The following is a 14,484-nucleotide window of genomic DNA, read 5'->3' as shown; positions in this document are numbered from 1 at the left end:
TACATACTGATAATTATCTTAAATGTAAATGGACTAAATGCTGGAATCAAGGATACAAAAATAAGACTGGTGTATATGCTGCTCACAAGAGACTCACTTCAGATCTAAAGACACACACAGACTGAAAGTGAGGGGATGGAAAAAGGTATTCCGTGCAAATGGAAATAAAAAAAAAGCCAGAGTAGCAATACTTATATCAGATAAAATAGACTTTAAAATAAAGACTGTGACAAGAGACAAAAAAGGACACTACATAATGATCAAGGGATAAATCCAAGAAGACGTAACAAATGTAAATATATATGCACCCAACATAGGAACACTTAAATATATAAGGCAAATTTTAAAAACATAAAAGGAGAAATTGACAGAACACAGTTGTAGTAGGGGAGTTTAACATCCCACTTACACCAATACGCAGATTGTCCAGATGGAAAATCAATAAGGAAATACTAGCCTTAAATGACACAACAGACCAGATGGACTTAATTGATAAAGAGCATTACATCTGAAAGCAGCAGAATACATATTCTTTTCAAGTGCACACGGAACATTCTCCAGGACAGATCACATGCTAGGCCACAAAACAAGCCTTGGTAAATTTATGAAAACTGAAATCATATTAAGCATCTTTTCTGACCACAATGCTGTGAGACTAGAAATCAACTACAGGAAAAAAAAACTGCAAAAAACACAAATATGTGAAGGCTAAATAATAAGCTACTAAACCACCAATGGATCACTGAAGCAATCAACAAGCAAATAAAAAATACCTAGAGACAAATGAAAACAAAAACATGATGATCTAATAACTGTGGAACACAGCAAAAAGCAGTTCTAAGAGGGAAGTTTATAGAGATACAAGCTTACCTCAGGAAAAAAGAAAAATCTCAAATAAACAAGCTAACCTTACATCTAAAAGAACTAGAGAAAGAAAAAACCCCTCCAAGTTAGTAGAAGGAAAGAAATCATAAAGATCAGAGCAGAAATAAATGAAATAGAGATGAAGAAAACAAGAGAAAAGATCAATGAAACTAAAAGCTGGTTCTTTGAAAAGATAAATAAAATTGATAAACCTATAGCCAGACTCATCAAAAAAAAAAGAGAGGGGGTCCAAATCAATAAAATCAGAAATGAAAAAGAAGTTACAACTGACACCACAGAAATACAAAGGATCATAAGAGACTACTAGAAACAACTATATGCCAATAAAATGGACAACCTAGAAGAAATAAACATTCTTAGAAAGGTACACTCTCCCAAGAGTGAAACAGCAAGAAATTGAAAATATGAGTAGACCCATTACCAGTAATGAAACTGTATCAGTAACTAAAAACCACCCAACAAACAAAAGCCCAGGACCACATGGTTTCACAGGTGAATTCTATCAAACATTTAGAGAAGAGTTAACACCTACCCTTCTCAAACTATTCCAAAAGACTGCAGAGGAAGGAATGCTTCTGAACTCATTCTATGAGGCTGGCATTACCCCGATACCAAAACCAGACAAAGATATCACAAGAAAAGAAAAAACTAGAGGTGAATTATCAATGATGAACATACATGCAAAAATCCTAAACAGAAATTTAGCAAACCATATCCAACAGTACATTAAAAGGATCATACACCACGATCAAGTGGGATTTATCCCAGATGCAAGGATTTTTCAGTATACACAAATCACTCAATATGATACACCACATTAACACAATGAAGAATAAAAACCATACTATCATCTCAATAGATGCAGAAACAGCTTTTGACAAAATTCAGCACCCATTATGATAAAGCTCTCCAGAAATTGGGCACAGAAGGAACATACCTCAAGATAATAAAGTCCATTTACAACAAACCCACAGCTAACATGATACTCAAAGGTGAAAAGCTGAAGCATTTCCTCTAAGGTCAGGAACAAGACAAGGATATCCACTCTTGCCACTTTTATTTAGTAGTAGAAGTCCTAGCTACAGCAACCAGACAAGAAAAAGAAATAAAATGAATCCAAATTGGAACTGAAGAAGTAAAACTGTCAGTGTCTGCAGATGACATGATACTGTATACACAGACTCCTAAACACATCACCAGAAAACTACTAGGGCTCATCAATAAATTTGGTATAAAGTTGCAGGATACAAAATTAACATACGGAAGTGTGTTGCATTTCTATACACTAACAACAAACTATCAGAAAGAGAAATTAATGAAACAATCCCATTTACCAGTGCATCAAAAAGAATAAAATATGTAGGAATAAACCTACCTGAGGAGGTAAAAGACCTGTACTCAGAAAACTATAAGACACTGATGAAAGAAATTGAAGATGACACAAATACATGGAAAGATATATCATGTTCTTGGATTGGAAGAATTCATATCGCTAAAATGAGCATACTATCCAAGGTAATCTACAGGTTCAATGCAATCCCTATCAAAATACCAATGGCATTTTTCACAGAACTAGAACAAATAAACTTAAAATTTTTATGGAAACACGAAAGACCCCAAATAGCCACAACAATCTTGAAAAAGAAGAATGTATGTGTAGGAATCATGCTCCCTGATTTCAGACTATACTACAAAGCTATAGTAATCAAAACAGTATGGTACTGGCACAAAAACTGACATCACTGGAACAGGATAGAAAGCCCAGAAATAAACCCATGCACTAATGGTCAATTAATCTATGACAAGGAGGCAAGAATAAACAATGGAGAAAAGACTTCACTCTTCAGTAAGTGCTGCTGGGAACACTGGACAGCTACATGTAAAACAATTAAATTAGAACATTCTCTAACACTATATACAAAAGTAAACTCAAAATGGATTAAAGACCCGAATGTAAGACCGGATAGTAAAAAACTCCTAGAGTAAAACATAGGCAGAACACTTTTTGAAATAAATCACGGCAATATTTTTTTGGCTCTGTCTCCTAACACAAATGAAATAAAAGCAAAAATAAACAAACAGGACCAATTAAACATAAAAGCTTTTGCACAGCAAAGGAAATCACTGACAAAATGAAAAGACAACCTACTGAATGAGAGCAGATATTTGCAAACAGTAGAACTGATAAGGGATTAATATACAACATATATACAGCTCATACAACTCAGCATCAAATAAACAAATAACCTGTTTAAAAAGTGGGCAGAATTGAATAGACATTTTTCCAAACAGGTGATGTAGATGGCCAGCAGGCACATGAAAAGGTGCTCAACATCATTAATCATCAGGGAAATGAAAATCAAACCACAGTGAGATACCACCTCACACCTGTCAGAATAGCTATCATCAAACAGAGCACAAATAACAAATGTTGGCAAGGATGTGGAGAAAAAGGAACCCTTGTACACTGCTGGTGGGAATGTATATTGGTGCAGTCACTGTGGAAAACAGTATGGCGGTTTCTTAAAAAACTAAAAATAGAACTACCATATGACCCAACAATTTCACTCCTGGGATATACCTGAAAAAACAAAAACACTAATTCAAAAAGATACACACACCCCAATGTTCACACCAGCATCATTTACAATTGCCAAGATATGGAAGCAACCTAAGTGTCCATCAACAGATGAATGGATAAAGAAGATGTGGTATATATACACAATGGAATACTACTCAGACATAAGAAGAATGAAATTTTGCCATATGCAGCAACATGGATGGATTTGGAGGGTATTATGCTAAGTGAAGTAAGTCAGACAGAGAAAGACAAATACTGTATGACATCACTTATATGTGGAATCTAAAAACACAACAAACTAATGAATATAAGAAAAAAGAAGCAGACTCACAAATACAGAGAACAAACTAGTGGTTACCAGTGGGGAGAGGAAAGGGGGAGTGGCAATATAGGGGTAGGGGACTTAGAGGTACAAACTATTATGTATAAAATAAGCTATAAGGATATTCTGTACAAAATGGGGAATATAGCCAACATTTTATAATAACTATAAATGGAGTACAACCTTTAAAAACTGTGAATCACTATATTGGACACCTCTAACATATATAATATTGTACATCAACTATACTTGAATATGAATAAATAATAAAAATTTTCCAGTTGGCCAGGCTTTCAGTTTTTGATTTTCTAATAATTTATAGCTTTACTGCATTGTGATCACAGTGTTATTTGTAATATTTCTACTTTGTGGGACCTCCTGATATTTTCTTCTCCACAAGGTTTGCAGAAGAAATAGTTTGCTATGATATGGTGTTACTTTTCTATTTATCAATAATCTGAAGTTTGGATATTATTTGGCAGGCTGAGGTGTGTTTTTTAAATTTTTAAAAAATTTAAAAGAAATACAATATTACAAGTAGAGCTAAAGCTACAGTTTCCTTCCTTTTCTCTCAAAGGAAAACCACTGAATAGCAGCTACATATACACCTGAAGTAGATGTGTATCATTCCCATGCATTTTTTTCCCCAGTAAATATTTTTTTTTAAATTGAGGTACAGTTGATGTACATACAATATTATATAAGTTTCTGGTATACAACATAGTGGTCACACTTTTTAAAGGTTATATTCTATTTATAATTATTCTCTGGGCTGTACTATATATTCTCATAGCTTATTTGATATCCATGCATGTTTTTATGTTTATGAAAACACAAAATATGTATTAATGAACTACCTTATGTTAATTAAAGTTTATATGAAGCGTCATCCTGTATATATCCTTTGCAACTTCATTCATTCACCATTATAATTTTGAGATTTATTAATGTGGATACACCTAATTAGTGGATATTTTAGTTTATTCACTCTAGCTTCTGTATCCTACTGCATGAATAAATAACAGTTAATTATCCATTCCCCTTTCCTGAGTCCAATTCTTCACTACTATAAAGTGCTACTATGCACATCATTATACATAATCCTTATGTGTGAATCTCTACTTAGATACCAAGAAATAGAATTTCTGAGTCACAGGTTATGTATATTTATTTGGTATTGCCAAATCGTTCTCAAATAAAGTGCTATTAATTTTACCCCCATTAACAATATCTAATAAGATTTTCTTTTTCCCAAATTCTTGCCATCACTGAACATGCCCATTTTTTCGATTTTTAAAACTAATCACAATTAACCAAACCTCTTATTAAAGAAAGGAGCACTTACAGATGGAAAACTGAGATGTTGAATTACTGCTTTATATTTTGTAGGTATTTCATGACTAAGTCTTAAACTACTATAGTTTTGAAAGTATAAAATAATTTGTTGATGTTTATTTTCTAGGCCCAAAGATTGATTTAAGTATAGCAGCACATCTGGAGTACACTGTTTTGGCTTTACCATAAAACTTCCTTAACCCAATGTCAATATATCATCAGACTGCTTTCAAAAAATCTGTTGCTGTTACAATGTTACTGAGTATTTTTCCACACTGTCTTTTATTAAACGACCATTCAGGAGAAATTTTTGCCTAGTCTCAGTACCAGGAGCCACTTACACTTATCTTGAACATCTGGTTCATTTTTATTGATGATCTTAGCTTCTTAATTATGCTACTTGTTGGAAAGCTAGGGCTAAACACAAGGTCTATCTCTAGCAAATGTACAGGACCCCAAAATAATAACCTCCCCTCCTGCAGAGATTCATGTTATCATTTCTATTCTTATTTTCTTTGTTGCTCTTCTTTTTTTTTTTTTTCAGTACACGGGCCTCTCACCGCCGCGGCCTCTCCCGTTGCGGAGCACAGGCTCCAGACGCGCAGGCTCAGCGGTCATGGCTCACGGGCCCAGCCGCTCCGCGGCATGTGGGATCCTCCCGGACCGGGGCACAAACCTGCGCCCCCTGCATCGGCAGGTGGACTCCCAACCACTGTGCTACCAGGGAAGCCCGTTGCTCTTCTTATTCTACTTTATCTTATATATATTTTTCTAAGTCACCTAAAAGTATATATTTAGTTGAATAAATTCATAACATTGCTTAGATTAATCAATGCTGCAACATGTATCTATATTTTTTAAAAAACATGAATTAAAAGTTTCTATCCATCATTCTTTCATACTGTCAAAGGCATATCTGAAAAAAAAAAAAGCATATCTGATTAGAAACTTTATTCTGGGATCACTCTGATGCTTACCTTTTCTGCTACTTCTCGCACAGACTGAACACTTGTTCCATACAGATGGTTGTTATACTGCCCAGCTTCAATGAATTTATGTTCCTGGATATCTTTTTCCATTTGCTCTCTTGAAGTCACAAAATGATAATCTCTTCCATCTACCTCATAATCTCGTTTTGGTCTAGTTGTATCTTTAATAGAAAAGAACTTGAGGAAGTGTTTAATATTAAAAGGCACAACAAAGCCATTTTCTACTTAAAGAATCGTTTTGTAAAGTTCACTACAACAGAGACTGATTTAAATTTGAAAAGTGACAATAATATGGAGGATGAATAACTGATAAAATAAGTATAAACCATTAAAAAATGGTACTGTTTACTTTGACCACACACAGTGACAAAATGTTAAGAACAATAATTAAGAATTTTTATGTGGGTTACTTACGAGGAACACATGATCCAAATTTGTCAGGAAATTCTGAGATCAAGTCATCATTTATCCTGTCTTTCATAGGTCCCAATATGATCACTGGTCGAGTATAATTAACTATAAAAATATACTGCATGTTAAAAGAAATAAACACTTAACAAACATCTGTGTATTCTACTTCACTAGATAACAAAAGTATCCTTAACTGTTATGAAGAATTTATTTTTTATTCTTTCTCCACCAATGATGCCTAACTTGATAGTTTACAAACCTTTATTAAAATCTTACACTTCAGTCAATCTCCTGTTGGAAGTCATACACTTAGATAATTCAACCAAGTTATATTCAGCATTTTAGCAGATAATGTTTCTATACATTGCTAATATCATCTCATTACAAATGAGAAAACACAGTACAGTGTTTTACTGATCCCTTTTCAAGTAGAAACTGTAGGGAAGCAGATCAAAGAAGGGCAAAAAAGAAACTGGGTATAATCATAGTAGTCATCGAGAAAGATGATCTAATATAAGTGTATACGCTGGACTGTAAGGGACCATGCTGGAAGCAGGGAGATTGGTAGTGAAAATGAGACTTAACATTGTGGTAGGCGGGATGAAAGGAGGTTATAAATAAGAAAGGTATGATAAGAATAAATAGGGCCTAGAAACTGACTAGACAAGGGAGATGAGGAATAGAAAGATCAAAGATGATTCCAAGATTTTGAACAAGGATAGTGATACTATTATGAACACTGGAAAGAAGTTGCTTAGGAAATAAAACACCAATATAAAATGATTAGATTTTAATAATCTATGGGCTAAACCATGTTTCATAAAATACATATAGTAAATTTATATATATATATATATATGTATAGTAACAAAAAAGGCTAAAATTCTAATGAAACTTTTTTTAAGGTATGAGATCTATTTTCCAAATTACGTTTTTCCATAAGATTGTAGAACATCAACAGGCTTCACAAACCTTCTTGTTGATTCACTGGCTCATAAGATAAGACATATTCTTCTTGACCACCTATTAGAAAGTTAAAATACAGATGAGAAAATCTATAAAGAAAGCGATACTAATTTAATTCTTTAATATAACATATAAATTACTAGAACTTTCCCAAGAAAAGTAGCAAAGATGTAAAAAAAAGGGTACTTTATAAATTAATTATGGCAAGATTTAGGAAAAAAAGTGATAAATTATCAAGTTTAGTATATGTAAAAACAAAATATAAATGTGCTAGTTAATAACTACCTTTCTGTTATTCCGGGTTTTACAGATTATCAATAGACCGAATTAAAATCTTCACTTGGGATGTCAAGTATAAGCTATTAATTTTTTATTTAGAATCTAAGAGCTATTAAACAGTTCTTTAAAAATTAATACTTTAATGAGCAGTTCTACATATATGCATATTAGGTAATTTTCTGTTATTAATATGCTGCTTTTTTTGGTCCTACCAGGTATAACATATAACATAGCACGAACATTTTTATAATTACAACTATTTTCTAACCAAAAGATTTTAATGCAAAGGTAAAACTAGTGTCACTATTTCATTGATGAAAAAAATTCATTATTATAATAATTGATTTATTCAATTTTCAAAAAATAACATTTTGAGTTAAAAAAAATTTTAGATAAAATTAAATCCTTCCCTTTCAACAAAATGAATCACATAGATAGTAAAGGAGAAAAAACATATTTTGCTTTGATCGTAAAAGCACTTCAGAAGTTAAATTCTCTAGGATTAAATTAAAAGATTAGAGCTTATGAATATCCTAAATAGAAAAGTCTACGAATTATATCTCGACTCAATGAAAATAACTAGAAGAGTTAAAAATTTCAGGAGTTCTTAGCACACACATACACACACACACACACGTGTAGAAAACAAACAAGGAAGAGCTGTTAAATTCAAGTGGTTCAATGAAATCAATATTGCAGAATGTATCTGAAGATTTTCTTCTTGATTATTATGATTCTATAACAATCTTTTCACTAAATTTGTCATTGGTTTATAGTACATGTATGCAGCTGTAAATCTTTTCAATTCATATACCGACATAAATATTCTTTCCAGGTTTAAAGTGTATTTTGTTGTTTTAAAATTTATAATACATAGAAAATATATATTTACAAGCTGCTTTTTTAAGTACTGTATGTAAAACATGTTATCAGAAACATGCAATTTGAATATTCCACACCTAATAATTCATGCAAATGGTGAGACAGACAGTATATACTTTCATTACCTCTTTTTAGTCTAGAAAGCTACTCAGCTACTCTCTGGTGAGTTCTGACTGTAAGTTAATAAAATGCTAAAATATGAGAAATCACATTCCCAAATCACATTCCCATTCCCATACCAAAAAAGAAAATCGTTAAATAACTATTATGCAGCAAAAATAACAACCAATCAAATGAAAGAGGGTTAAAAGTATATACTGTCAATATGAAAAATATTAGAGACTGATATTAACAGGATGGACCTTTTGAGCAGCCATACTCATCTGTAATCAAGATTACTTTCATATTAGACAGCAGTAAAAAAAAAAAAGTTAGAAAAGCAATTTTAATTTTTAAAGTGCTACAACTGATAATATTCATGTACTTTCCCCTCCTCCCATGCCCAAATATGTTAAAAAAGTTCACACGCTTATATAGGTCCCTTAATAATATAATACCAAGACAATACCATAAGAACCAAAAAAGAGATCAGTATTACTGTTTAAGCAACTGTTGAAAACTTTCCCTTCGCCATTTCTTATGTTCACCAAAAGCTGGCGATAAATAGTATCTTGACCCACACCAGTATTGGTGACACAGAATAAAAAAGGAAATAAAGCTAATTATAATTTAGCATTACTGAAAAATATTTTTATGATTAGTTAGAAACAGAATTACTAAATAAAATGGCAAAATACAAGTTTACTACTCATTTAACTAGGTATTTACTTCTTATAAAAGATACAAACACACATACACATACTGTGTACACGAATAGCACTTTTGTAAAATGAACTTTTGTATTTTATGAAAACCTTGGAAATTAACTTCTGTACATAGAGTGTGATTTTATTTATCAAGTAAAGAATTTTACTTGGCTCTACCTGACTTTAAAATATTAAGCACCTAACTTTTAGTTTTCAGAATACACCACTAAGGGAAAAAAACCCCAAAGGATATATTACTTGAGATAACAAAAGAACAAACAACTTAAAACACTTACGGTAACTACTTTCGCTATCACTGGCATTAGAAGTTACATGTTCTGAAATTGCAGGACAATGGAAAAAATAAAGAAAACACAGTGTCATGAGTTTAAAAAAAGCAAATCATCAAAATAAACACAAGGTGACTTAACAAAATGTCGAAATATAAACCACAGATACCCAAAGAGTTTTTAAAAACGTTTCTGATTTTCTTTGAAAAGTTTAATTATTTCAAATAAATGAATATGAATTAGCAAGGAAAAAAATCTGCAGTCAAGGAAAATGTCTCATTTTCTGTTCAACAGTTTATGAACAAAATCTTATTATGAATAGATTATAATAGAATATAACAAAGTGATCCTAAATCAGTCCAACTGTCATCATAAAAACCCCGAAGAGAAAATGTCATTGACACCATTTAATTTAGGTTATGATACAGTAATGACTAACAAAGGAAACAAGTTATATCTGAGCAAACAGATGCCCATTTCAATGAAGTGATATCTTAAAAAATAAATAATCTTGCTTTAGTCCAGCTTCTTTCTTGTTCCTGAAGAGAAATGAAAAGTCATGTCTGAGATCATACAGATAAAGCATTTTGGATATCACAGAGATTCAGATGCCTCAAAAAAAAGTCAAATGGAACGGAATTCTAGAAGGTGGGATTGTATTTTAAAGTAGACTAATATCTCTGAGAAACTCTGCTTTGATAAAACTGACAATGGCTACTTTGCAAAATAAAAAAGATAAAGTAAACACACTCATCTGCTGCCTGGCCCCTCCTTCAAAGTGACCCCCATTTCATAACTTGACTGTTCAGTAAACAACCAGCACTTTTCTCATGTAAATGTAATCTCTTGCACTCTCTCAATACGTGTCTCCTTTGAATTAAAGAAGGTAATTTTATCTATGAAAACTAAAAAACAAAATTTTCCATGGGAGAGAGGTAAAACTAAATTTCTTATGCCAGGCAAAGGAAAAAAAAAAATTAACGGATAAGGAAAAAGCTTGAGGATAGATATCTGCTGTACCGTATCACCCACAGTCTCCTAAAATCAAGTAGCACTACTGAAAAGTTTAGAGAATGGTAGACAGTTCTTGAAATGGTAGTACAGTTCTTGAAAAACTGTCATAGTGAAAAATAAGTCTGTTATTCTAACCTACAAAGACAAGATACAACTTTCTTAATCATTATTATGTATACAGGAGGAACATTAAAAATTACAAGACTGAATAATGTATGATAGCACATATAAAATGGTGGTTTTCTAAAGTTTATATTTAAAAATTTCTTCTCATGTTACCACACAGATGTCAAAACAATCATTTTAAATTGTGGTATAATATTCTATTGGACTGTTACATCATGATTTACCTTACTACTTATTTAGATATTTTAGTTTGCTTTAAATTATTTTCCACAAACATCAACAAATTATTAATGAACGTGTTCATTTACATGGCTTTCACCTTTTGTTCTATTTCCTTAAAATTCATTCCCAGAAGTAGGAATGCCACATAGAAAAAAAAAATTCTTAAATTTATACTAGGATTTGTATTACACTCTGCAATCTCTAATATACAAAAAAAAGAAATGTTAGTTATTGCACTCGAGTGAGTGGACGGGAAAGTGGGAGTATAGAAGAAACAAAATTAACCATGATTTGACAATTAGAGAAGTTGGATAAATGAATACTTGTGGGGTTTATTTTATTATTCCTCTACTATTGAATATGTCTGACATGTTATACATGTATAAAAAATTGAAGTTACTAAAATCTCTTTTCTGGGAATTTCCCCTACTCATCTTGAGTTCTCTAAGATTACCAAGAGCTACGAAGCAGTCAAATTCTTCAAGTTCTTTCAAGTATCCTTTAAGTAACTCCTCTACAATAAACTCTTGCTACTTAAAGTATTGTCCTTGGAATGGCATCATTATCATTGTTTGGGAGCTTGTTAGAAAGTTAAAATGCTTTTTTCCTGAAAACTAAAAATAATCTTTTTCAAGGCATGTCATCAAAGAAGATGTTCAAATATCCAACAAGTATAAAAAAGTGTTCAAGCTTATTATCGGGGAAACGCAAATTAAAACCACAACAGATATCTCTATCATCCACCAGAATGACCAAAATGAAAAAACAAAAACAAAACAGGTATGTCAAGCGAGGAGAAAGATATGTAGCAACTGGAACTCACATACTACTTGGGGGTGGGGGTGGGGTAAACTGGTATAACCACTTTGGAAAACTACTTGGCACTATCTACTAATACCTAACATATTATGTATCTGTGATCCAGCAATTCATTTCCTAGGTATTTTCCCAACATAAAAGGCATATATGCATACCAAAAGATATGTATAAAAATGTTCAAAGCAACACTATTCAAAAATAGCCCTAAATATATGTGTTTATTTACAAATCTGAGATATATGTACAGTTTCATAGTTTACTTTTTTCATTTATATTGTGAGCATTTTCCAGGCTATTATGTTTTAATATGATTTTCAATGGCTATAAAATATTATACTATATAGTAAGTCATACTTCATTAACCACTTCCCAACTGTAAGGCATTTTAGGATTATTTGAATTTTGGGGGTGCTCTACTTTCTAAATAATATTAAACAAAACATCCTGATGTATAAACCTTTGTTTCCACCTCTGATTACATCCTATGGATAAATTCCTTGAAAAAGAATTAGTAGATCAAAAGATATGCTTTTCCAAAAAGGCTGTACCAATTTACACTCCCAGTAGTAATACGTTAAAAGTAGTCATTCCAAAGAACCATCTCCATCACTGGATTCTCCTTTAAAAGCAAAGTCTGTTAAGGTGATGGGTAAAACATATCGTTTTGTTTATTGATTATTAGGGCTGTTAAACATTTCTTATATGCTTATTTCATTTGCTTATCTTTTGAGCATTCTTCTTATATCCTTTGTCCAGTTTTCTAATGGGGAGTGTTTGTTTCTTATTGGTCTGTTAGAAATTTATGTGCAAGAATATTATCCTTTTGACATAGATAGTATAATCAGATTCTTAAAATTTTAATTTTTGTTTATATGTTTGATGATCACAACCATTTCAATTCTCTCTGACCAAGTCTCACCTTTCTAGTCAAACATTTCTTCCTGAGACTATACCATGTGTTTTCTCTTTGCTCTCCCTAAATACGACATATCCTCAGTCTTAAACAATTTTTGGCATCTTAAGAGCTCTGTACCACTCTACTCAAGTAAGTCTTTAAAATAGAAAAAGAAGAGATGTAATAGGAAATCTATGTGCCTAACTGTAGAAGTTTCTGAGGTGTCTACAAAGTGGAAAGCTATAAAAATAAACTGCATACAAAAGACAGGTACAAACCTTGTCTGAAACTGTATAATTTCATTTCTGAGCACCTTATATAACTGCTCCTGAACTACACTTACTTTTAGTCTCTTTTAAAGGAATCTTACCCACTTTTTTCCTCTTGAATTTTTTCAAAATTGCCTTCTAAAAGCATAAAAGCTACACAGATTTCTGTTTCTAGCTTTTTACAAGTATGATAATTTAGTTGTATCCTCCCAGATTTCTACCATACTTTAATTAGTTCTGTTAGTCAAAATTAGTTTTGGAAAGGCAATTTCTATTATTGTTTCATCTACTGTCAACAGGATACATCAATAATTTATTTGATCCTCTTCTTTGTAGAATCATTGAATTCTTGTCTACGAAAAGTATTCTAGGGTACCACTTTTGTTTCCCTCTCTGCTCTTTAATTAAATACCCTACTTTTTCATAGCTTGTGTGAAATTACATGCAGGTATACATCTTTCTTGATATTCAGTGTTATTCCACATCTCTTCAACAGGTTTATCTGGAATAATTTGTCCTTCTGTTTTCAGTCCCTTCATGAGTCCTGTTCCAGCAAGGTTTAATGAATACCAATATGAGGTCACATTTATTTTCTTATATTAAGATCGCACAGGATTTTGCTTAGTTTTTTCCCTGTATCCTGAACTTTAGAATATAGATAACTGAGATCTTAAATAATGCCCTTAACCCACCCTTCTTCCCAGTACTTTCTACTGTATAATAACGAGCATCTTGTCAGCTGCTAGTAATGTTTTATGTGATAACCTCCATCATATCCAGTTTAGAATTTTACTGATATTTTTCTGTCTCTGTCAACCTTTTCTAAATAAAATCTTTTTGATCTGATCAAGTTACCACGTGAATAAATTCTTTCAGTTCTTGTGAGATGAAGCACAGAAACCTACCATTCAAGGGATCTTAAGTCACTGACCAGAAAATTAAATCAACGACATTGGTAATCAGTTATCATTTTTCATTTGTTTCTCTTCCCAAGTCTCAAACCTCAATTAAAATGAGAGATGAAAATACGATGTGGTCAAGGTGTAGTTATCTACTATAAAAATATCAACGTGGGAACCAAATTCTTCATTTAGTTCCTTTTTCCATGAGTTTTCCATAGCTCTCTGATGACTCAACAGGTAACAAAAATATGTGGGTTCATTTGATGATCCACACCACCTCATGATCATTCTCAAAATAAATTATATAGCATTAAGAATCTGTGGAAATATTTTCCAGTTTCTGAAGATTTCACTGATAATTTTTCCCAAAGGTAAGAGATTAAAAAAGGGTGCCACTAGTGATAGTAAATTTGTGGCTCTTGCCAGATCCTAAAATGGCAAATGCATAAATAATAAAGTGTGTGTAATAGAAATAATTACATATAAAGCAT

General features: G+C 32.1%; 1 protein-coding gene across 16 annotated transcripts in view; it reads right to left on the bottom strand.

The window, feature by feature from the left end:
• DLG1 (discs large MAGUK scaffold protein 1) overlaps positions 1-14,484 on the bottom strand; it is a 283,484-nt gene that overhangs the window by 24,037 nt on the left and 244,963 nt on the right. For 11 of the 16 annotated variants that reach the window (XM_065875942.1, XM_065875943.1, XM_065875945.1 and 8 more), the window contains 4 exons: positions 9,753-9,794; positions 7,496-7,546; positions 6,527-6,628; positions 6,101-6,273 (listed from right to left, as the gene is read on the bottom strand). In XM_065875942.1, coding sequence (XP_065732014.1) covers positions 6,101-6,273; positions 6,527-6,628; positions 7,496-7,546; positions 9,753-9,794 — 368 coding nt within the window. Of the gene's footprint in view, positions 1-6,100; positions 6,274-6,526; positions 6,629-7,495; positions 7,547-9,012; positions 9,049-9,752; positions 9,795-14,484 lie in introns of all 16 variants that reach the window. The other 5 variants (XM_065875948.1, XM_065875952.1, XM_065875955.1 and 2 more) reach the window with 2 other exon arrangements.

The sequence above is a fragment of the Phocoena phocoena genome, chromosome 4, assembly GCF_963924675.1.
Source record: "Phocoena phocoena chromosome 4, mPhoPho1.1, whole genome shotgun sequence".
Lineage (NCBI taxonomy): Eukaryota > Metazoa > Chordata > Mammalia > Artiodactyla > Phocoenidae > Phocoena > Phocoena phocoena.
This window is presented reverse-complemented; position numbering and strand designations above follow the sequence as displayed.